The sequence below is a fragment of the Panthera leo genome, chromosome A2 (genome assembly GCF_018350215.1).
Source record: "Panthera leo isolate Ple1 chromosome A2, P.leo_Ple1_pat1.1, whole genome shotgun sequence".
Lineage (NCBI taxonomy): Eukaryota > Metazoa > Chordata > Mammalia > Carnivora > Felidae > Panthera > Panthera leo.
The window spans coordinates 58,696,068-58,718,988 of NC_056680.1; the positions used below are offsets into that span (position 1 = coordinate 58,696,068).

Here is a 22,921-nt window from a genome sequence, read left to right on the forward strand (position 1 = left end):
CCAAGTAATAGTCCATTGTATCTATATACCACATCTTCTTTATCCATTCATCCATCGATGGACATTTGGGCTCTTTCCATACTTTGGCTATTGTTGATAGTGCTGCTATAAACATGGGGGTGCATGTGGTCCTTCGAAACAGCACACCTGTATCCTGTGAATAAATGCCTAGTAGTGCAATTGCTGGGTCGTAGGATAGTTCTATTTTCACTTTTTTGAGGAACCTCCATAGTGTTTTCCAGAGTGGCTGTACCAGTTTGCACTTAGTAGTTTTAGATGAATTCATGAGTTTTACCTGAATTATTATTACAAGAGTGGCAACACTGATTGTTTATTATTCTTTCTATATGTATTAGTTGTCATTCTTAAAAACGGTTTTCTGTTCCTTATTCTCCTTTGGTTTCTATATATTTTTATATCGGTATGGACCTAGATTCTTTTTTTAAAATTCAATGTGTTATAACTCCATTTCTGTCATTACTCATTTTGTTGCTCAAACAAGATATTCCAAATTTGGCTAGTGGGATCTCTTTCAAGATGGCTCCTCTGTCCTAGGTAGATTCACAAGCCCTCGTTATTTTTTAAACACATCTCTACTTTTTTACAAAGTAAGATGTTCTAGGCTCAGCTTGTCAACACCCTGCTCCATTCTTGGAACAGCCCATTTTCAGGGGACACTGGTTCCTTTCAGTTAGAAACAGTTATTTAGAAATCAAGGTCTAGGAAAAAGGAGTGCTTACTGAGGTGTCTTTATTTTCGGGGTTCTCTCAGGGAACAGAGCTAAGAAGAATGCATTTCTTTAAAACCATGGGTTTGTGCTAATTCCTCTAATTTCAAAGCAATACCACAGGGCTCTAACTGTCCTCCCCCGTCCCATGTTTGCACCTCCTTCTCCTCCAGGGAGAACTCTAGTTCCTCATAACATCAATGCTCATTTGTTCAGTCCTGTGATGCAAATAAAACAGTTTGGAACTGCCACACCAATTCTGCTGAAAACAAACCTACTACCTGAAGTTCAAGATTTCTCTTCTTCCTTAGAATACACTTCATTGAGGATGTACAGAGTACTCTATTTAAAAGTTACCCCGCTTTATTCATAATTAAATGGTTTATTCTGAGATAATTATAGATTTATAGGCAGAAGTTGGTAATAATACAGAAAAATCCATTTAGCTCTTCACCCAGTTTCTCCCAGTGTGAACACCCTGAATCACTATTGGACAACATCGCAACCAGGAAAGCGACACTGATGTAATCCAGTAGTCTTACTCAGATTTCACTAGTTTTATATGCACTCATTTGCGCATATCCAGTTCTATGCAATTCTATCACACGCATAAGTTCCACGGTGCCGCCATCACCCGGGGCCACTGTTTTCCATGTTTTATAACCACACTCCCCTTCTTCTCTTCTACACCCACCTCCGATTTCCCTGACCCCTGGCAACCACTAACCTGTTCTCCAACTCTATAATTTTTTCATTTCAAACATGTTATAGAAATGGAATCACACGATATTTAACCATGTGAACTGGGCTTTGTTTACTCAACCTAATTCCCTAGAGATTCATCCAAGATTCATCTTTGTATCTTTTATTGCCAAGTAGTATTCTACGTATGGGCATACCACCTTTGTTTATGATTCACCTGTTGAAGAGTATCTGGGTTGACTCCAGCTTTTGGTTATCATGAATAAAGCTTCGATTAGCATTCACTTTGTATAAATGTTGTTTTTGCTTCTCCGGGATAAATGCCAAAGAGTGTAATCACAGGGTTTTACGGTAACTGCAAGCTTAGTTTTATAAGAAACTGCCAAACTATTTCCAGAGCAGTTGTACTATTTTACATTCCCACCAACAATGCATGAGTGACCTAGTTTTTCCACATACTCATCAGCATTCGGTGTTGACACAATTTTTAATTTTAGCTATCTTGATAGGTAAGTAGTGATATCAAATTGTGAGTTTAATTGGCATATCTCTAGTGGCTAATGATGCTGAATGTCTTTTCATGTGCTTATTTGCCATCTGTATATCCCCTTGGTTAATTTTCCTAATTGGATTGTTTTTTATTTATTTATTTAGCTGGTACAGTTTGAAAGTTCCTTATTTTTCTAGATACCAGTCCTGTCTTTGCTATATGGTTTGCAAATATCTTCTCCCAGTCTGTAGTTTCTCTTTTCATCTTTTTACAGACTCTTTCACAGAATAAAAGTTTAAAATTTTGATGAGGTCCACTGTATCCTTTTTTCCCTTTATGCATCATGGTGCATGGTGGTTTTAATTTCAGTTTCCAGATGTTGTTAGCATACAGGAATCTGTAATGCAATTAATTTTTGTCTGTTGTCTTGTGACCTTGATAAACTCACTTATTAGTTCTAGGAGGTTTTGTTATTTGTGTGTGTGTGTGTGTGTGCGTGTGTGTGTGTGTGTGTGTTTAGAGCTCCTTAGGATTTTCTATGTAGATGACCATGTCTGCATGCACATAAGCACAGCTTATTTTTTCCTTTCTAATCCACATGGCTTTAATTTATTTTTCTTGTCTTACTGCAGTGGTTAGTGTCTTACCAGTGGCTTAACTCCAGGCTGTGTTTAAGTAAAAGTAGTGAAAGCAAATATCCTTGGGGCGCCTGGGTGGCGCAGTCGGTTAAGCGTCCGACTTCAGCCAGGTCACGATCTCGCGGTCCGTGAGTTCGAGCCCCGCGTCAGGCTCTGGGCTGATGGCTCGGAGCCTGGAGCCTGTTTCCGATTCTGTGTCTCCCTCTCTCTCTGCCCCTCCCCCGTTCATGCTCTGTCTCTCTCTGTCCCAAAAATAAATAAAAAACGTTGAAAAAAAAAAATTAAAAAAAAAATTAAAAAAAAAAAAAATATCCTTGACTTGTTCCTGATCTTAGGGTCAAAGCATTCACTATCTCATCATTATATAAGATGTTAGATATAGGGTTTTTTGGTACATGCTCTTCTTAACAAGTTAAGGTAGTTCCTTTCTATTCCTAATTTTCTGAGAGTTTTTATCATAAAGGGTACTGATTTTTGTCATGTACCTTTCTATATACATATATACATATATATATATATATATATATATACATACACATGTATGTGTGTATATATATATACATATATGTACATATATACACATATATACATATATATGTATACACACACACACAAATATAATAATGTTATATTGTTTAAATAAACAATATATGTGTTATATATTTGGTTTGCAAATATTTTGAGGATTTTTGTGTCTATGTTCATGAGAGATATAGTTTCCTTTTATTTTTGGTTTGGTAATACTATTTGTCAAAGTAATACTGGTCTCTCTTCTGGAAAAGAATATGTAAATTTGGTTTTAATTTTTCTTTAACTTTTTGGTAGAAATCTCCAGAGAAACAACTTGGGCATGGAATTTTCTTTTTCTAAGGTTTCAAATTCATGAAGTTAATTCCTTGAGTGGTTATAGAACTATTCAGGTTATCAATTTCATCCTGGTTGTTTTAGTAGTTTGTGGTTTTCCAGGAACTGGTACATTTCTTCTGTGTTGTCAAATTTATGAGCATAAAGGGGTCTGTAGTATTACCTTATTCTCTTCTAATGGCTGTGTTGGAGTCTGCAGGGATGTAACCTGTCTCTCTGATACTGGTGATTCACGTCTTCTCTCTTTATTTTTGTCAGTCTTGCTGGCCGTTTATTAATTTTATTAATTTTTTTTCCAAGAACCAGCTTTTTCTTTCATTAATTCTCTCTACTGTTTTCCTGTTTCAGTTACATTGATTTCTGTTCTTTATTATTTCCTTCCTTCTGCTTGCTTTGGCTTTATTTTATTCTTCTTCTAGTTTCTTGAGATAAAACCTTTAATTTGAAACTTTTCTTCTTTTCTAATGTAAGTATTCACTGCTGTGAATTTCCCTTTTACCTACTTAAACTATATCCTGCATATTTTGATATGCTGATTTTAATTCTTTTAAGCTCGTTAACATTTGTTTTATGGCCTCCGATATAGTCTTGGTTCCATACGTGCTTGAAAAAAATACGCATTCTGTGATCATTGGAGTGTTCTTTGTATGTCAATTAGATTCTATTGGTTAGTTGCGTCGTTTAGGAATTTTACATCTTTGATGATTTTGTTTAGTACTTCTATCATTTGAACTCTGATGTCCTCCCTACCATTATTTTAAGCTTGTGTATTTCTCCTTTCAGACCTACAGTTTTTGCTTCATGTATTTTAAGATTCTGTTCTTTGGTGCATATACATTTAGGATTGCTATGTCTTCTTGGCAAAGCAATCCTTTTACCCTCATATCATGTCCTTCCTTGCGTCCAGAAATTTTCTTGGTTCTTAAGTACTTTATTTGATATTAATATAGCCACTCCAACGTTTTGTGGATCAATGTTTCTATGACATATCTTTTTCTCTACACATTTACTTTCAGCCTATGTCACTGCATTTCTAATACACAGCCGTGTGTGTGTGTGTGTGTGTGTGTGTGTGTGTGTGTGTGTGTGTGTGAAATCTATTCTGGACTCCTCTGCCTTTCAATTGGTATATTTAAACTGTTTACCTTTAAGGTTATTATTGCCACATGAAAGCTTAGGTCTACTGAAACCTTAAGTAGTGCTACTTATGACTACTTAAAGCTTAAGTAATTGCCATGTTAAAGCTTAAGTCACTGCATTATGTTTTCTGATTGTCCGCTGTTTCTCATTCTCCATTTCTTTTCTTGCCTCCCTATGGGTTAAACATTTCATAGGATTCCATGTTGATTTACTAATAGTGCTTTTGAGTATATTGCTTCCTAAAATTCCCTTAGTGGTTACACTGAGCATTATAATGTACACATGTAACTTACCATAATCTACAGGTATCAATGCTCTACAATTTACAATATGGCATGGAAGCCTTACTTCCATGTAGGTTCTTTTTAACACCTTAGGTTTGAGCATATTTCTTCTACATACATTTGCCTCACATCAGATGGTGTTAATTTTTTGTTTCGACCATCAAATGTGATTTTAAAAACTCACGAGAAGGATAATCTACTGTATTTATCCATAGTTTTGTTTTTTCCATTGTTCTTTCTTGTTTATGTTCCAAGATTATTTCTTTTATCATTTTATTTCTGTTTGAAGAACTTACTTTAGCCATTCTTTTTTTAAGATTTTTAAGCAATCTCTACACCCAACATGGGGTTTGAACTCACAACCCTGAGACCAAGGGTTGCACACTCTGCCAATTGAGCCAGCCAAGAGCCCAAATTTAGCCATTCTTTATGGGTAGATTGGCTGGCAACAAACTCTCTTGGTCTTCTGTAATCTGAGAATGTCTTTATTTTCTCTTCATTATAAAGGATAGTTTTTCCAGGTATAGAAATCATGGTTATGAATTTTTTTTCTTTCAGTACTTGAAAAATATGCCACTTCCTTCTGGCTTCATAGCTTTAAATGAGACTCCACTGTCATTCAAACTGGTGTTACCTTGTAAGGAATACATTGGTTTTCTCTGATTGCTTTCAAGATTCTTCTGTCCTCACTTTTTACAAGTTTCATCATTATCGCTCTAGGTGTGTATTTCTTTAGATTTGTCTTCTTTGGAATTTGCTCAGCTTCTTGAATCAGAGCCTTTATTGTGCTATTCTGGTCTTCTTGCTTCATCAGAGGCCACAGGGGCTCTCATTGATCCCTGCTGGTGTTGCCTGTGGGGGCAGAAAGTGCCTCTCCCAGGCTGTGAGGACAAAGAGTACTTCCTTGACACCCACTGGTTGCCATTCCTGGCCGGTACTTCCTTGTCTTATTTCCTCACCAGCCAGGGATCTGTCCTGACAGCGTCAGGCCTCTCAGGGTCTCCAGGTGGTGGAAGAAAGTCTCTAGGTGGGAGAAAGGATTCTCTGGTCCACAGGACAAAGAATGCTTCCCAGACCAGGACTTCCTAGCAACCTGGCATCTCCAGGTAGGGGAAAGGAGATTTTGACTGACTGGACAAAGAGTGCTCCCAGTCTGGGCCACTTGCGGCAGGATGCCCCTGCTGGTGCTGTTGAACCACTGGGGTCTCTGGGTGGAAGAAGAGGGTCTCTGGCCCATAGGGAAGGAGAGTGCTTCCTGGGGCCACTCATCAGTGGTACTCCTGCTTGGTCTCCCTCACTGAGGCCACTGGGCCTATCCAGTATGGCTGACAGGACTCCCTGCCAATCTGGTGAAACGATAAGCCTACCTGGGCAGTTGTCTGCCACAGGTTAGGGGCTGAAGATACTGACCTTGGGTTGTTCTCTGTCACTGGGTGGGGCAATCAGGGGACACCTAGGCTGCTGTGTTGACCCTCTAGTCCAAGAGTCCCTAGCCAGTGTCCCTTCCTCTCCCTAGCTTTCAGACTTCTCCCATGGTTGCCTCTCCATTTACTTAAGAGTGCATAATTGTACCTAGTGAGAAGGAGCAAGGAGAAATGAGTCTAGTTATCTTGTCCACACTACAAGTCCCCTCAAATTAACACTGTTCCTCTGTGTGGAGTGGCATCTACCTGATAGACAGCCAGGTTCATTTATTTCTGTCGTTATTAATTTTTCACTCCATCTTTGTTTATGCAATTGTCAAAGAAGCAACACACTACTATGGTTCACAAGTCGACTATACATAAAAGGCACATTCGGAGACGTCACATCCCCTTCCGTCTTCCTGGCCCATTTCCATTCACCCGCTATGGGTAACGATCTCATTAGTTTCTGATTTACCCTTCCGGAGTTTCTTTTTGAAAACTAAGGAGATTCAGGGGCACCTGGGGGGCCTCAGTCAGTTCAGCGTCTGACTCTTGGTTTCTGCTCAGGTCATGATCTCATGGTTCGTGAGTTTGAGCCCTACATCGAGCTCTGCACTGACAGCAAGTATGGAGCCTGCTTGGGATTCTCTCTCTCCCTCTCTGTCTGTTCTTCCCCCACTCGTGCTTTCACTATCTCTTTCAAAACAAACTTCAAAAAAAATTTTTTTAAAGAAAACTAAGGAAATTCATACATTTCTACCTCTTTTTCTTATTTAAGCAGAGGCTTGATTTTGGCCTCAGAATCCCAGTCAGCAGTTGACTGTTCTAGCCCAGCGACTTAAAATCTTCATCACGTGGATGCCCCTCCTACAAGAAGCCCTTCGGATGCCTCCCTGACTCCATGTACCCTTCACATTCCTTCGTTTGTTGAGTCGTGGGTCTGCTTTCCTTCTTTAAATTCTACTGATGCAGCTTTCCTCATAATCCTTACTCTCCCTTCAATCACGAACATATTGGAGTCGATCTAAAAGAAAACAGGGGTGTTACCTTAATGGAATAAACGTATTCTGTCAGGGTTTGCTATAAAATGAATTCCTGTGAAGCGAATCCCAGTTTCCAATGCATATTCCAGTACACTAGGGGGGACGTGGTCACAGGACATAATTAATACCACATTTAAAGGAGCTGCCTACATTTTTAAGATCACATATTCATGAGGGAAGCACGATATTTTCAATAAAACACTGCTGACAAAACACAACATGTTAACAATTATACTTCACCACACTTTTTTAAATGTCACAAAATACAAATACCAGAAATGACAACACAACACTGTCACAGCTCTGGCAGACTAATCTGTTACCTCATACACAGTTCCCACGTACGGGCAAACATCCCGGGTCTTGGCAATTGAGCTCAGTTTCTTCTAACTAGACTCAGAAGCCTTCACACTAACTCTACTCCCAGATACCTCTGCTGTGGCTTCTGTATCACTTGAACCCACCAGGCCCCTTTCCAGGCGCCTCCCACTCACAATGGCAGTTATGTGTGCTTCCGGATCCTGGGGTTGGTGAAAACTTGATGAGAAAGCAGGTTTCCCTCAGAGGTGGCTGGGAGCTCTCTTTCATTTGCTCGGGAGGCACACCGCAAACGTTTACTGAGCATCTACAAAGGAGCAGGCTGCATGGCCTAACCCTTCCAAGCGCCCACACAGTGACTGACACAGAGTAGGTTATCCTGCAAGTACCATCAGTCTGGGTTAGGCAACGTCACCAGCTAAGAACCAACAACCGGGAGTGAACTAGCAGATTCTACGACATGTTCTATTTATTCTGCCCCTAGCTGGCATTCTCCTCAGATGCTACTAGCGTATCCAAAATATGTGCCGAGTCTGACCATTGTAACAGGAGACAATGAAACGACCTATATTCCTCCCGGGAGAAGAGCAGAAAGCGCAGAATCCTACAGGTTTGCGTGGTGAAATTATTGTGGTGAGACAGTGCGTGAATTCAAGCAAAATATGAAATGCTGTTTTACGAAGACCTTTCATGAGCTGTTTAACATGGGTAAATAACATAACCGCCCTGTGCTTGAGTTCCAACTCCAGGACTTTAGGCTTCTAAGAACAACTGAAACACCTCTAAACTGATTTTGGTTCATTTAAAACTGCACAAGGCGTGATGCCATCAAGAGCCCTCACCTACAAGCCCTGGAGGTTCTAAATCCTATAAAAACTGGAATGCTTTCCCTGAGTCATCACTGGGGTTCTCAGTGTCCAAGGGGAGGGTCTGATGTCACTTTCAGATGCGGCAGGAGCCGTGCGCCTGCACCTTCCCCCACAGGTGTTGAGGCCGCAGGTGCAGGTGTCAAGTGAAGAGCTGAGTTGCCAATGATGAGCAGGCCAGAAGCCCTTCCCTCGGAAGGGCCGGCTCCCTTGTGGGGAAGGGCCGTCAGGTTCCTCCAGGACCAGTGCTGGGGTGGGAGGGACTGTTCTACAAAGTACCCCTCTCCTCCCCCTTTTTGCCTGCTCTGGATTCTGGATGTGGGTGTCGTGATGTGGGAATAAGAATCACTTCCTGACCGGGAGCTCAAACGAGGGCAAGAGATAAGGCAATGCCGGGATGTGGTGGCCAGCACAGAAGCTGGGAAACACATAGCTCTGCCAAGAGGATCCAGAGAGGCTTCCTGGAGCAGGAAATGGTTGAGCTGCCTTCAGGGGATGGAAGAACTGATGAGATGAATACTGATGATAGTGGGGGAAGCACATTGCAGACAAGAACCAAGAAGAAGCACCGGGTGTAGCCCAAAGCTCCTGCAGGCCAGTGCTGCAGGTGGGAGAGGAAGAGGTGGGGCTGCGGGAGCTGTGAGCAGAGGGCAGCTCAGGGCTGAGTGCCCAGGACCATGATGGTCAGTCTGTAAGGATGGTTAGGACCACATCTTGAGCAGGGGATTAGTAGGGTCAATTTGTGGCAATAAGAAGTCTAGACTATGGAGACTGCCACTAAAGGCAAGGAGAACTTCCGGGGTGACTGCTTTCGCAGGTAAGAGATGACGGGGCATTGGGGATGCAGAGGACAATTTTTAACTATTTAGGAAGCACAGGAATGGACTAAATGCGGGAAATACAGAGTCAGGGAGAATAAAGAGCCCAGCAGCCCTCACATTTCCCAGCACAGGGGGCAGGTGGCTCACCGTGCACATCCAGGGGAAGCAGGAGGTTTGTGTAGAGATATGCACTCTGAGGGGGTGGGAAGCCCTTGATGTGGAAGTGTGGTCACAGGTGGCCTTGTGCAGCTCCCGGCACGCACGCCTGGCCCGTCCTGTACTGCTGGCACCCTGCACGAGCTCTCTGACCTTTGACTCTGTGAAGTTTTCCCTGCCAAATCCATGACCCACTTCTGTTCCTAAGGCTTCTCGCAGGTACAGCAAGACAACGAGCACGCTCACTGACCCTGAGGATGGGAACAAAGCTGCAGATAATCACCACAGGTCATCAGCAAACCAGAGAGCTGCATTCCACAGGCTGCCTTGTGAGGGACGGGCCAGGACAGCGGCGAGCTCCCGGACAAGCCCTTCCCAAGTGCAGGACGTGGTAGAGAGGACGGTCTGCAGAACAGGCACGGCGACCTGGTTGCTTCTGCCGGGCTACGGCCATTTCCATTTCTGAAACCACATCTTTTCGCCCTTCAAAAAGTTAAACAAATCCCAGCCTGAACAGTGGAGGCCGGACTAAAGATTCCAGAATGAGCCAGCCCTCAGTGTAAATCCCACCTCCACCATTTATGAGGTTGTGCAGCACTGTACAGACTGCTTATAGTCCCTGAGGCCCTGAATCCTCACCTGTCCAGTGGGAATGACGGCGTCCACTCCATAAAGCCTCAGGTGAAGGGCCTGGTTCCTATGCACTCAACGAAGAGCTACAGATGGCACCTAAAAGCCGGTATAGCTGGTGGCAAGGCCACAGTCCTCTGGGAGAAGCCATCCCACCCGCTGGGCGGTGATGGCTGCCAGGGACCACAGAGCCAGCAAAGCGGCATGGACAACCAGGGTCTTATCGCCGTGCGCCAGCCAGCCCCAGCCCTGCGGATTAGGTTCCTCTGGCTGACCAACCTGAACCAGCGCTCGGCCGAACTGCCATCTCACACCCCGAATCAATAGCACCAGGCAGGACAGGAGGCGAGTACGCGCGAGGTCTCTCCGACCTCAGACAATGAAGTCTTCCCTCCTCAGCACTCACTCTGCCAACACCACCGAAGATATCGGTGAGGCATGCAGTGAAAAATGGACTCGAAAGAAAGAACAGATGCAGCAAGGCAGGGAGAGAAAGGGAAAAAGACAAACCTTGTACTTAACGCACTTGAGCAATCACCAGGTCTTGTTCAGGCGACACGGGGAGAGCAAGCAGGCCTGTGGCCGTGTACCAGCTCCAGCACGGTTTCTCATCCAGAGGAGATGATGGGGCTCGGGTAGCAGTCTCTGACAGCCTAAACACGCCGCAGCCTGAAAAGCTTTGCAACCCACAATGTTCCCTGTGTGGGGAACCAGCCAGTGGAGGTACACAGAGGGGCTCATATGGCCATGGCTGTTTACAACCAGCTGTGTCCCAGTAAGCAAGAACAGCCCCAGGATTAGAGACTTCTGTCACTCCTGCCCAGAAGGGAGAGGGAGAGCAGCCCCCGTCCAAACAAATACAACTTTAGAATGAAGGAGGGAAGGACCGAGCTGAGGACCGAGTGGGAGATTAGTAGCACCCCTCCTGAAGCGGGTCACCGCCCAGGGAAAGAGTCAGTGGTGATGGGGCAGCATCTGTGGTTGTTATCCGCTTGAGGGTGTCTCACTTGGTCCCTAGGTTTTAGAAGACAGGGATGAAAACCTGGGCTCTCCAAAGAAACAAGGTGCCGGACCTAAGTCTAGCCCCCAGAGAGAAGGCACTGTGTGATCTCAGAGTTCCTAATGGCTCGAAAAGGGGAGGGTCTAAACATGGGAGCACCTGGGGCCCTCCCACCAGGAAGAAAGATTCTAATGAATTTCTGGCTCTTACCCAAAACCCTAAAACAGTGCTTCTCAAATGGAGGTCTAAGAATCACCTATGTGTGCTCCTTAATGTGCTGAAGCTGTGGGCCCCACCTGGGCGAGGCAGCCCCGCCTGGTCCAGGACTCCCCAGGGGAAATCTGTAATTGTCATCCTGGGTGACACTGAGGCCTACAAAGTTCCTCTACAACGGGGTCTCCCACCACAGCACTGTCAGTGTGTTGGTGCCAGGTGATCGCTTGTCATGGGGCCGTCCCAGGCACTGCACGGTGGTTAGCAGCATCCCAGCCATCTCCCCACTAATGCCAATAGCACCTTCCCCCAGTCCTGACAGGCAATATGTCTAGACATCACCAAATGTCCTCTGGAGGACAAAATCACCCCTGTCACAAACCACTGGTCTATAAAGAGAGGAGGCTAAAGAGGGATCGGAGTCTTTAAAAACTCATTTCTGAGAAACACAACCATGAATGATCTCAATAAAGGGGAAAGGGATTGACAGCTGTCCTCAGGCCAGTGCACCTAAAGATCAAGACACGTCCCTTGCTCGCTGCTCCAAGGGGCATGTCAGATCTCCTGGGAGGGAGGGCAGTGCCTGGCTGGGGGCAGAGGGGCTTTCTGCCATGTGCATCTCGGCATGGGAGCCTTGAGAGCCTGTGACCTGTGGGGTCACCACATCTAGCAGGGCAGGGAGGGTGCAGAGCCCATGGGGAATAACTAAGGAACGGCCCAGCCTGTAAGAACGAGGTCAGGAAAGCTGAGGCCCAGGCAAGCCGAGCCGTTTGGAAAATGCTAAGGACAAAAAAGGGGCTTTTAAAATTGGATCAGGAGCGATAGGAACAAGAAGGGATAGGCCCATATTGGGGTGAAAGGTGTTCAGTTAACAGATGACGGAGAGAAAGAACTATAAACTCCCATTTTCTATCAAGGAGAACAATCTTCAGGCTGAAAAGGGTGAATCAAACACTGATATGAGGGAATTGAAACGCAAGACGGGGAAGAGATTGTGAGAGAACATCCAGTCACACTAAATGAATTCAAATCTCCTGATCCAGATGAATCACATCTCAGCTCTGAATTAACTTACAGAAGAGACATGCTCATTGCTGGCAATCTCAAGAACTCAGAGAAAATGAGAAGATGCCCAAGACGAGACAATGTCCAATTTAGCAAAGAGGAGAAAAGGTGGATTTTTGAAAACTACAGATTGGTCAGCCAGACACAGATCCCTGAGAGAATTCTATAGTCTAAGTACTCAGAAATGGAAGTGGCAGACTCCAGAAGGAAGCCGAGGCTGGTGGGAAACAAGCCATCCAGACACACTTCCACGCTCTTGTCATAAAGTCATGGGGGGCACCACCTAGAATGATGAAGACACTGCCTAGAGTTATGGGGACACCGCCCAGAGTGATAGGGACACCGCAAACAGTGATGGGGACACCACCTAAAGTGATGGGGACACTGCCCAGAGTGATGGGGACACCACCTACAGTGATGGGGACACCGCCCAGAGTGATGGGGACACTGCCTACAGTGATGGGGACACCACCCAGAGTGATGGGGAAACCGCCTACAGTGATGGGGACACCACCCAGAGTGATGGGGACATCACCTACAGTGATGGGGACACCACCCAGAGTGATGGGGACACCGCCCAGAGTGATGGGGACACTGCCTACAGTGATGGGGACACCACCCAGAGTGATGGGGACACCACCTACAGTGATGGGGACACCACCCAGAGTGATGGGGACACCGCCCAGAGTGATGGGGACACTACACAGAATGATGGGGACACTGCCTACAGTGATGGGGGTACCACCCAGAGTGATGGGGACACTACCTAGAGTGATGGGACACTACCCAGAGTGATGGGGACACTGCCCAGAGTGATGGGGACACTGCCTACAGTGATGGGGACACCACCCAGAGTGATGGGGACACCGCCCAGAGTGATGGGGACACCACCCAGAGTGATGGGGACACCGCCCAGAGTGATGGGGATACCACCTACAGTGATGAGGACACCGCCCAGAGTGATGGGGATACCGCCTACACTGATAGGGACACCACCCAGAGTAATGGGGACACCACCTAGAGTGATGGGGGCACCACCCAGAGTGACGGGGACACTGCCTACACTGATGGGGACACCACCCAGAGTGATGGGGACACCGCCTAGAGTGATGGGGGTACCACCCAGAGTGATGGGGACACCGCCCAGAGTGATGGGACACCACCCAGAGTGATGGGGACACCACCTACAGTGATGGGGACACCACCCAGAGTGAAGGGGACACAGCCCAGAGTGATGGGGACACCACACAGAATGATGGGGACACCGCCTACAGTGATAGGGGTACCACCCAGAGTGATGGGGACACTGCCTAGAGTGATGGGACACCACCCAGAGTGATGGGGACACCGCCCAGAGTGATGGGGACACTGCCTACAGTGACTGGGACACTGCGCAGAGTCAGTGAGATTCTGTCCCATGCTGCACCCATGGGAGGACCCAACAGCAGAAGGGACCTGGAGTAGCACTCCCATTCTGCAAAGTCTGGAGAGTGAGGACAGATGGTTGACCATAGAGTGTGGCATCTTCCTTCCAACTCAGCATCATTATCCATGACTAAAGGAAGGAGTGGCAGTGTATTGATCAAATCTGCTGATGACATGAAGTTCAGAGGTGACCCAGTATGTTGTACGGGTAACAGGATACATACACATCTCAAAAGCTAAAAATGGCCCTGTCCGCTCCAATTAGATGAAAATTAACAGGGACAGGGGTTAAGGTCCTGTTCCTGGGTCCCAAACCACTGGCCATTTGCATGCAGAACAAGGTAGTGTGGCTTCCTGGCAGCACACACAAAGCCCAGTGGAGCTGAACTCAAGTGAGACGGCCAAAGGCAGCCCAGGCAGTACCACCAGGGGGAATGTCCCCTCAGGGGGGTTGTGGGGGCAAAATGGCACAGCTCCATCCCACCCCATCCCTATCACCTTCGCACGCTGGCTCCAGTTCCAGGACCCGCAGAGACAGGGACAAGCTAAAACCTACCAAAAGGAGAACCACTAGACTGCCCCCTGGGAGGAAAGCCTGAGAGAACCAGGGTGACAGTTTCACTGGGGAGGGAAACAGGGGGAGGCTGGTCCTCACCTCTCTGGCACACCGCACAGGCTGGTCCTGGCCAGCTCTATGACAGCTGTTACTCCGGCTCGTGGTCTCAGTACGCCCAGGACACCTGAGCAGACTCCAGAATAACGCACAACCACAACTGTCCATGAACGGCACGGACCATCTGAGCAGGAGGGAGCCCGGCGAACACCCACACATGCCGTGACAGGCACATTCAAGGGTTGTCCCATTCAGTCCTTTGCCACAATCCAACAGGCTGTGGTTACCAGTCCCGGGAGGATGAGGAACCCAGACTCATAAAAGTGAACCAATTTGCCTCCAGTCACACAGTTGGCAAGAGCTGAGGTAAGGAGTCAGATCCAGGGGTGAACCCCAATCCTATGCTTTCCAACCTGCGGTGACCAGTCCCAGGCTAACTAATCGTCAGCTGAGGAGACGACGGGAAAACATCCTGCATCAGGTAAGAGCCCTTTGGCTGGGGAATCGACAGTGATTACAGTGCAGAAACAGGCTTTCATAAACCAACGAACATGATCATTTAATTAGTGGTTAAAAAAGTACACATTCAAAAGGCCAATTTTTGCCCATCAAATGAACACACTTAAAAGCTACTGAAATGGGGAAGGGAGAGCTTTTAAGTTTACCACCTCACAGGGTTACGGTTGGGTTAGGGTTAGGGTTAGGGAAATTCTCAGACCATTTCGTCAGTATATATTTCTGTAGATAAATTTAGATGTCTTCATTAAAATTAATTGTGAAAGGCTGAAAATAACCCTAAATGTCCACCCAACAGGAAAACGGTTAAATAAATAATGCCAATCCCCTAATGCTGTCATTAAAGGAACAAGCTGATCTGGGGGGACTAAGGGAAGTGACGTGCAACATTGTCTAAGATTTACTGCTAGGTGCAAGAAGCAAGTTAGCGAAGAATAAACTATGACACCAACTGTAAAAACAATCCATGTCTGGGTTCTTCATACACACAAGGTTGACAGTTGCCTGGGCAGGGGGTGGCTGCAAGCACACCGACCAGTGTTCTTCCTGGTGAGTTGGGGCCACACTTTGCATGCTTTCATTATGCTTGAACTTCTGGCAAACAAGCATTACATTTGTAATTAATTTTAAAAAGCAAAAGGAAAACGGCCAATGTTGTTGAAAGGCCGGGAGGCTGGCGCCATCATGTGCTGCTGAAGGAAGCGTGAACTGTTACGATCTCCGTTGCATGGCAATCTGGCAAGGCGTAACCCCAAGCCTGAGGGATGGACACAGTCTACGGCCCAGGATCTGCAATTCTAAATATAAATATTTTTCCAAAGAAAATAACGGACTTCAGGCAGCTATAAAGATGGTCAAAGAACACCATCCGCCTTTGGTTAGCCTAAGGCGATACAGCAATGCAGTGATAGGAAAGAGTAGATTATGGTGCATTCATAAGAAGGAGGAGTACACAACTAATTAAGTGTAGAAACAGATTTGATGTTGGAAAATGGTTCCTAACAGATTGAGTTTTAAAATGGTTACTAAACAGCATTACGGTTATGTTCCCATTTTTGCAAATATAGCTGATCCCTGAACCACGCAGGGGTTAAGGGTAGTGATGCACCCCCCTCCAACCCTTTCTCCACATATGTGTGAAAATCCACATATAATTTGTGACTACCCAAACACTTAACTACTAATAGCCTACTGTTGGCCAGAAGCCTTACTGATAACACAGTCGATTAACACATATTTTATACATTCTAGGCATTATCTATCGTATTCTTACTTTATTGTAAGAATAAAAGAAAATATTAAGAAAATCATAAGGAAAATACATTTACAGTACTATACAGTAAAAAAATCTGTGTATGACGTGAACACGTGCAGGTCAAACCCGTATGGTTCAAGGGTCAACTGTATTATAACACGACCAATGTCACCGTAAGAGAAACAACTTCCGGCAGTGTCCACCAAGATGCTAACGATTACCTCTCTAGGTGGGCAGGGTGCTGATGTGGCAAATTTAGTTTTATTCTTTGGGCTCTTCTGAAATTTTTGGTTTCTCTACTATGGACAGGTGCTACTCAAGAAATAAGTATAAGCATTTTTTTAAAAGGCAATGCTGCCCCACAGCCCGATAAGCTCTGAGAAGATGACTGGGTCATTCCCATGATGCAATGCACCAAGGCAGAGTTTTTGTAACAGAGAGGTTCTGGCTCCCCTGCTGGCACCAAGCAACAAGCAGTTACACTCTGACAACCACAGCCACCTACTTCTATGTACCAAAGCCCAAAGCACTGCTGACCGCTCTGGGCTGTCACCTCTCCTGACTGCTGAGCCACTATGTCATGCATCTATGTCCATCAGGCACTGAGCTTGCTCTGGGGACAAAATAGTAAGTTAGCTCAGGTGGTAGCCCTGCACAGAAGGAGCAGAGGGAAGGGGTCACAGAAGGCCTCTAGGGTGATCCTAATGTCAGGAGAGAGGCCATGTGGCCAGAGAGCATGCCAGGTGCACACACAGCCAAGTCCCAGATCACAGAGCCCTACAGGCCAGGCTGAGGAATCCCAGCTTTCTCCTGAATGCACCAGGGAGTTGTTGACAGGCTTTAGAAACGGTCTTCCTGCAACAAGGAGATACCAGATCATAGGTAAGGGTCTGGTAAAAAGGATACCAGTGGGGAGGTGATGGTTTCAGTTCAAGAGAGAGATTAGCCAGGGGCCGCCATTGTGGTGGAAGGACAAAAAAACAGGAGCTATGAGTTCAGTAACCAGGATAGGGCTTGGTCACCAGGGCAGTGGGAGGGCAGAGCACCAGCAGGGAGAGACCAAAGGGCAATCTCGGATTCTATTTGCAGTATCCCACCACCACCATGGCCAAGGGCCGAAGGAGGGCCCAAAGGAATTCATTCACCCAGTCAAATCGAGCTGATCGAAGCTGGTAAGGGAAGAGCCGAGAAGGAAAGGGAAAGGAGAGGCCATGGAGTGCCTATTTCATTAAAATTATTTGTTTAACTGGGTCTTTTCCAGCAGGGATAGGTGGTAACCTGCATACGTGATGGACAGGCACTTCTGGCTCTTCAAGCCGTAAGGACCTATTTAGGAGACTAAATGCACCGGGGGGAAAACCAACAGACAATAACCACGGCACAGGAAGTGCGGCATGTTAATGCAACTGCTGCCAGGAACGGTGCAGAAACCACTTCAAGAGGAGATACTGATTGAGCCTGAGCTTAAAAGGACCCTAGCAACAGTAATGGAGGGAGTGACATAAATCCACAGCCATGAACAGCGACTTAACCACTGAGGTTAGCCCTTCTTCCCACATGATCACTTCACCCCTCTTACCGAGGTACGCAGTTGGCTCTTCCCCTCTCTGGGCCAAGTTCAACACCATGAAGGAGAAAGAGGGGAATACAAACCTAAGGAGTGTTTGCAACAAGTCGCTGGCATAAAAAAGGGGGTAGTGTCTATTCTGGGTGACAAAAGACTTAAAAGCCTAAGAACCAATTCTAGTGCGGTATAACTCTAGCAGATCCTGACTTACACTAGCAACAAACACGAACAAAAACTCTGGGAAAAGGTATTTTTGAGGAGATCAGGGAAATCAATGTTAATTCTCTGAGGCAAGACGACAATACTATAGTTATATGAGAAAACGTCCATATTTTTCAAAGACACGTATTGAAGTCTGTAGAGGGAAATACCGTGGTCACCAGGATTTGCTTCAAAGCAAAGAAAAAAAGAAAAAAGGAATAAATATGAGCAAATGTGGCCAAATTGTTAAGTTCGGGGGCCAGGAACAGAGAGGTTCACTGTACTGTTGTTAGTCTACTGTTCTGCTTTAGTGAAAATTCCACGGTGGATCATTTTAATACAGATTCAAACAGTACTCAGCTGATTGATGAACAACGGATGCCTGCTTTAGCCTGCCTGGGCCCACGGACGGTGGACTGACTGCCATGACCCCAAACCATTCACGTGACAGCTGCTGCCAACTTCAAAGCCTATGTCTTTACCCATAGAATGGGGATGCTAACAGCTCCTGCCTTCTGGGACTGTCTCGCGGATGTGATGAATTAGAACGTGTGACACACTTGGGACACGCCTGGCACTCTGACAGCAAGGATTCAAACGAGATCGGTTGTCATTCTATCACTCAGCTCACTGGGCAGGTCAGAGGAGGCCGTTCAGGTGAGGTGTCTGGCCAGTGCCCGGCACATGGAACACTCAGCAAGTGTTAGCTACGGAGCACCGAGAAAGCCAGCTGCAGAGACGGAAAGAGAGTTTGTTGGCAATACTCTATCAATTCATGTGATTCTGAAAACTACCCTGCAAGATAAGTACTACTCCTGTTTCACAAATGTGGATTCAGGAAGACCTGTCTAAATCTTGAACCCAGAGCTGAATGGCTGTGAAACCTGGTGCCATCCCGTAACCTCTCTGAGCTTCCTCATTTTCACCTGTGATAAACACTACCCCCCCCCCACGCCCCTACCCAACCTACGTGACACAACTTAGACACTGTACATAGCAAAGGAGCTGTGCAGCCCATTCTGCAGGGCCCCTGGCGCAGACATCTTTCCCAAGGAAGCTGGCCACAGGGCCCAGGAAAGCCACGGCCTCTCCGCATGCACAACAGAGGGGGCAGTCTCTGCTCCCTCCTCATCTCAGAGGTTACCGTGAGGTAACAGCGAGAATTTCTGCGAAGATGAGACCGCGAGGTAAAGAAACAGACCTTCAGCAATACACAGAGTAGGCGCAGGGAAGTGTGGGATGACGCGGCAGTGGTATGGAGGTGGCAGTGGCCGAGGCAGAGGACACGGTGATAGTGACGGGGGTGACGGCCCAGGTGATGATGGTGGTGATGGCAGAACCCAAGTGGTAACAGCATCTATCTCCAGAGCCTGTGATTAACCCCTCCTCTCACCCTATGGTGGAAAACCGTAAGACTAACGGACAGTGTTGCAAGGAAGCCGAGTCCTACTGCTACCACTACTAGCTGGGTGTACTACTAATTACCTACAGGACCTCTGGGGAGTGATGGGAACAATGGCAGTTATATTATTAGATCCGGCTGGTCAACAGTAATGGCAGGTACCACTTATAGTATGATATATTACAATGGACTAGCTTCTCTGTCACATCTTTATTAACTTGAAAAATGTAATTACTACTGTCCCCATTGTAAAGATGAAGACTCCCAAGGCTCAAGGGCTTAAGTGACTTGATCACGCCTATAAAGCCAGTAGGTGGTGAAGTTGTAATTCAAACCAGGTTCCTCTAGATCTAAAAACCCAGTGCTTACAGCCAGAGCAAGTGATTCTCAAACCACTCTGTTGCCTTGGGGCCCTTTTCTTATCTGTGAAAATAATTGGAGTGGATCAATGGTTCTCAGTTTCTTTGTTTCCTCATCAGAGGACCCGGTGCCACCAGCACAGGTATAAAAAGCCCATTCTTGCTAAGAAAGGCCGTCCTAAATCTCTAGGCAATACAGTCTTCCAGTTCTCACTTCCAGCAGTGTCGAGAACACACAAAATGGCCATTTTTATGCCGGTCCCATTACCAAAAAGTGGCGCTAGTCACCTGGGGAAGAACTTCTGGACTCAACAATCTTCAAAAGTCCTTTGGGCCCAGAGCAGTCAGCTCAGTAGGCAAAGGGCTGCTCCCCACAATGATCAGGGGGGTGGGCTCCTTCCCCACATGGGCCAATTTCTGGCTGCGTTGTTTTCAGGTCACTGTTACCTGTTCCCTCCTCCAAATCCCCAATGTTCTGGCAGCTTCTCTCGGCATGCACGTCACACTTGCCATGCCTCGGTCTTGCATCCTCAGTGGTGAGCCCCTCTCTGTCTGACTCTCTGGTACTGAGGTAGAGCCCGACACCAAGCAAGCCTCCCCACATTCGGGAGAAAAGCCTGCTGGTTACTCAGAGCACTTGGCGGTCAACAGTTCTTCCAACAAGACATACTGCTCACTCACCATGCGACCGGAAGTCACTCCACCCCAGAGCCACAGGGCGACTCCTCCGAGAACACGGAGTGAAGGCGGCCCTTCCCACCACACACCCTCCAACCACCTCTGGGACCTGGCTTCTGCTGCACCCCTCAGGGACGTGTTATGAGTTCTCCTCCTCCCAGAAATATGATGGAGTCACTCACTCTTAAACCATCCATGTTCTTTCAGGAAACTTCTTGGAAGAGCGGCCTATACCTGTTTCCTCCACTTCCCGCATTCACTGTGGCCCCACTCCACATGTAACCCAGCTTCAGTTTCCACGGCAATACTGGAAAAGTGCATTCAACATAACTCAGGTGTCCTTCACACCACAATTGGAGGGCTCTCCTCCAGTCCTTCCTGGCCTGCAGCATTTGGCACCGTTGACCACACACACTCTCTCGAACTTTTCTTCCGAGCTGATCTGAGAGGCAGCATGGCGTGGGGGAAAAGCAGAGACTTCAGAGCTCTGACTTCATCCATCAGCTACATGGCTTCTGGCAGCTCATTTAACCTGATTCCCAGTTTCTTCATTTATAAAATGTATAATATAATCTACCTTGCAGGATTGCTGCAAGGATTAGCGATAATTTATGTAAAAGAGCCTGGCACATAGCAGATGCTCATGACATCGTGGTGGCTGTCATCTTGTGGGACACAGAACTCCATGTCTGACACTTTCAATCATCTGCTGGCCATCTCCACTTCATATGTGCAGGTCTAGAATTAAACTCACGACCTTCCCCAAGTGTCGTGGCTCAGTTGAATTTTTTCTGTCTCTTAATGGCACCGTTACTCTTCTGGACATTCAAGCTCAAGTCTTTCTCCAGCTGACAGCCCTTCAAGAACTCCCAATGTTATCCTAATGGAAGGCCACGCTGTGAGCCAGTCATCCAGGGTCCTTCATGATGTGACCCCAACCTATTTTTACAGCCCTCCCCCCCACTGCCCACAGTCACGTGGAGGTCTCCGTCCAGAAGCCCCACCTCTTCATGTCCCGTCCTGTGGGCTGCCCACTCCATCCTGCTCATGCTCCAAACACAGCTTTCACCAAGAGGCCTATCCCGGAACCCCCGCTGCGTCACTGTTTCCTGCCTGCTCATACACACTTTCCTTTCTTTATTCTTGCAAACATCTATTGGGCACCTATTCTATGCCAAACACTGCATCCCCAGCCCTGGGTGATGAATCACCCCTGATGAATCAGACCAGTGAGGACTCTGCTTCCAGACCTTCACAGTCTGGAAGTGGAAACAGTCACAGATGCCAACAGCCACAAGACAGCGTGGCAAGTGCTAGAACACATGCAGGGTGCAGGGCCTAGGAACACGCAGAGAGGAAGTGGCAGGTGACACCGCTGGTGCCTAAAGGTAGGCCTGCCTTCCTCCGCTGCATCGGACTTTGTGTTAAATAGAACATACTAACAGAAAAGTGCAAAACCTCCCAACACAGCTTGATGAATTCGCACAGTCGAACCCACCTGCGTAACCAGCACCCACATCAAGAAAGGGAACTCTGCCCCACTCTACGAGCCCCCTACACATTCTCTTCCGCGTTACTCCCCCCAAAGGTAACCGTTATCCCACTTTCTAGCATCACAGATAAGTTCCGCCGGGTTTGAAAGTCAAGTAACAGATCCATCCGACGTACACGTATGCTTCCGTGTGGCCCTTCTGCTTACCATTCTGCGGCTGACGTTCACCAGCACCCCTGCTGATGGCCACGACTTGTTCATCTGCACGCCCATCTGGGCTTCCACTCTGACGACCACCATGACGGATCCGTCCCCCTGTTGACAGCGATTGTGAATGATTCTGCAATGAACGTTCTACAGTCTTTGTTTGGTTTTTTGGTGAACCTATGGACACATTTCTGCTGGGCACTGAACAGCCGGGTTGTAGGGTACACCTATGTTCAGCTTTAACAGACAACGGGTGATAGCTTTCCAAAGTGGCCTTGCCAATTTACAGTGCTGCCAGTGGCGTGAAGGCCTGAGTTAACCACACACAGCCTGGCCAGCACTCGCTGGTACCCATTGCTCCCATGTCAGCCACTCTGAGCATGGAACAGTATTGCCTCATGGTTGTCACTGCATTTCCTCAACATGTGTGAGGCTGGGCCTTTTCACGTGCTCCCGACCAGGGGCCCACCTTCTCATGTAAAGCAGAATTATCCTCTTCCTCTGTGCCCTAGAGTGGCTCCTGTTTTCCTGAACAGACTCCGACTGACACCCCCAGGGACATCAGGCAGGGGGCTGTTTAGTGCTGTCACTGAGAAAGCTGCAGGCTTGGCAGGATCACATGACAGTTGTTCCTTAAAAAAAGAAAGCCGGAGTAGAAGCAAAGAGGGAAAAACAGGAAAAGGGCTGACTGTTCACATATCGATGCTGGGGTGGTGTGTGTGCCCAAGGGGAGGAGGAACAGAGATTTACGTTCTGGGGAAAGAGCCCAAGATCCAGGAAGAATACACATATTTCTCAGGTTCTCCCCTTCTCCCTACCTCCAGCTGTGAAGCTTGACCCCCC

At 46.9% G+C, this 22,921-nt stretch overlaps 1 protein-coding gene across 7 annotated transcripts in view; it reads right to left on the minus strand.

The window, feature by feature from the left end:
* CHCHD6 (coiled-coil-helix-coiled-coil-helix domain containing 6) overlaps positions 1-22,921 on the minus strand; it is a 249,607-nt gene that overhangs the window by 88,569 nt on the left and 138,117 nt on the right. For 4 of the 7 annotated variants that reach the window (XM_042912633.1, XM_042912663.1, XM_042912638.1 and 1 more), the window contains one exon: positions 22,079-22,186. The exons of 1 other annotated variant lie outside the window; for it this stretch is intronic. In XM_042912633.1, coding sequence (XP_042768567.1) covers positions 22,079-22,186 — 108 coding nt within the window. Of the gene's footprint in view, positions 1-7,040; positions 7,276-22,078; positions 22,187-22,921 lie in introns of those variants that run through there. 2 more of the 7 variants (XM_042912645.1, XM_042912677.1) reach the window with 2 other exon arrangements.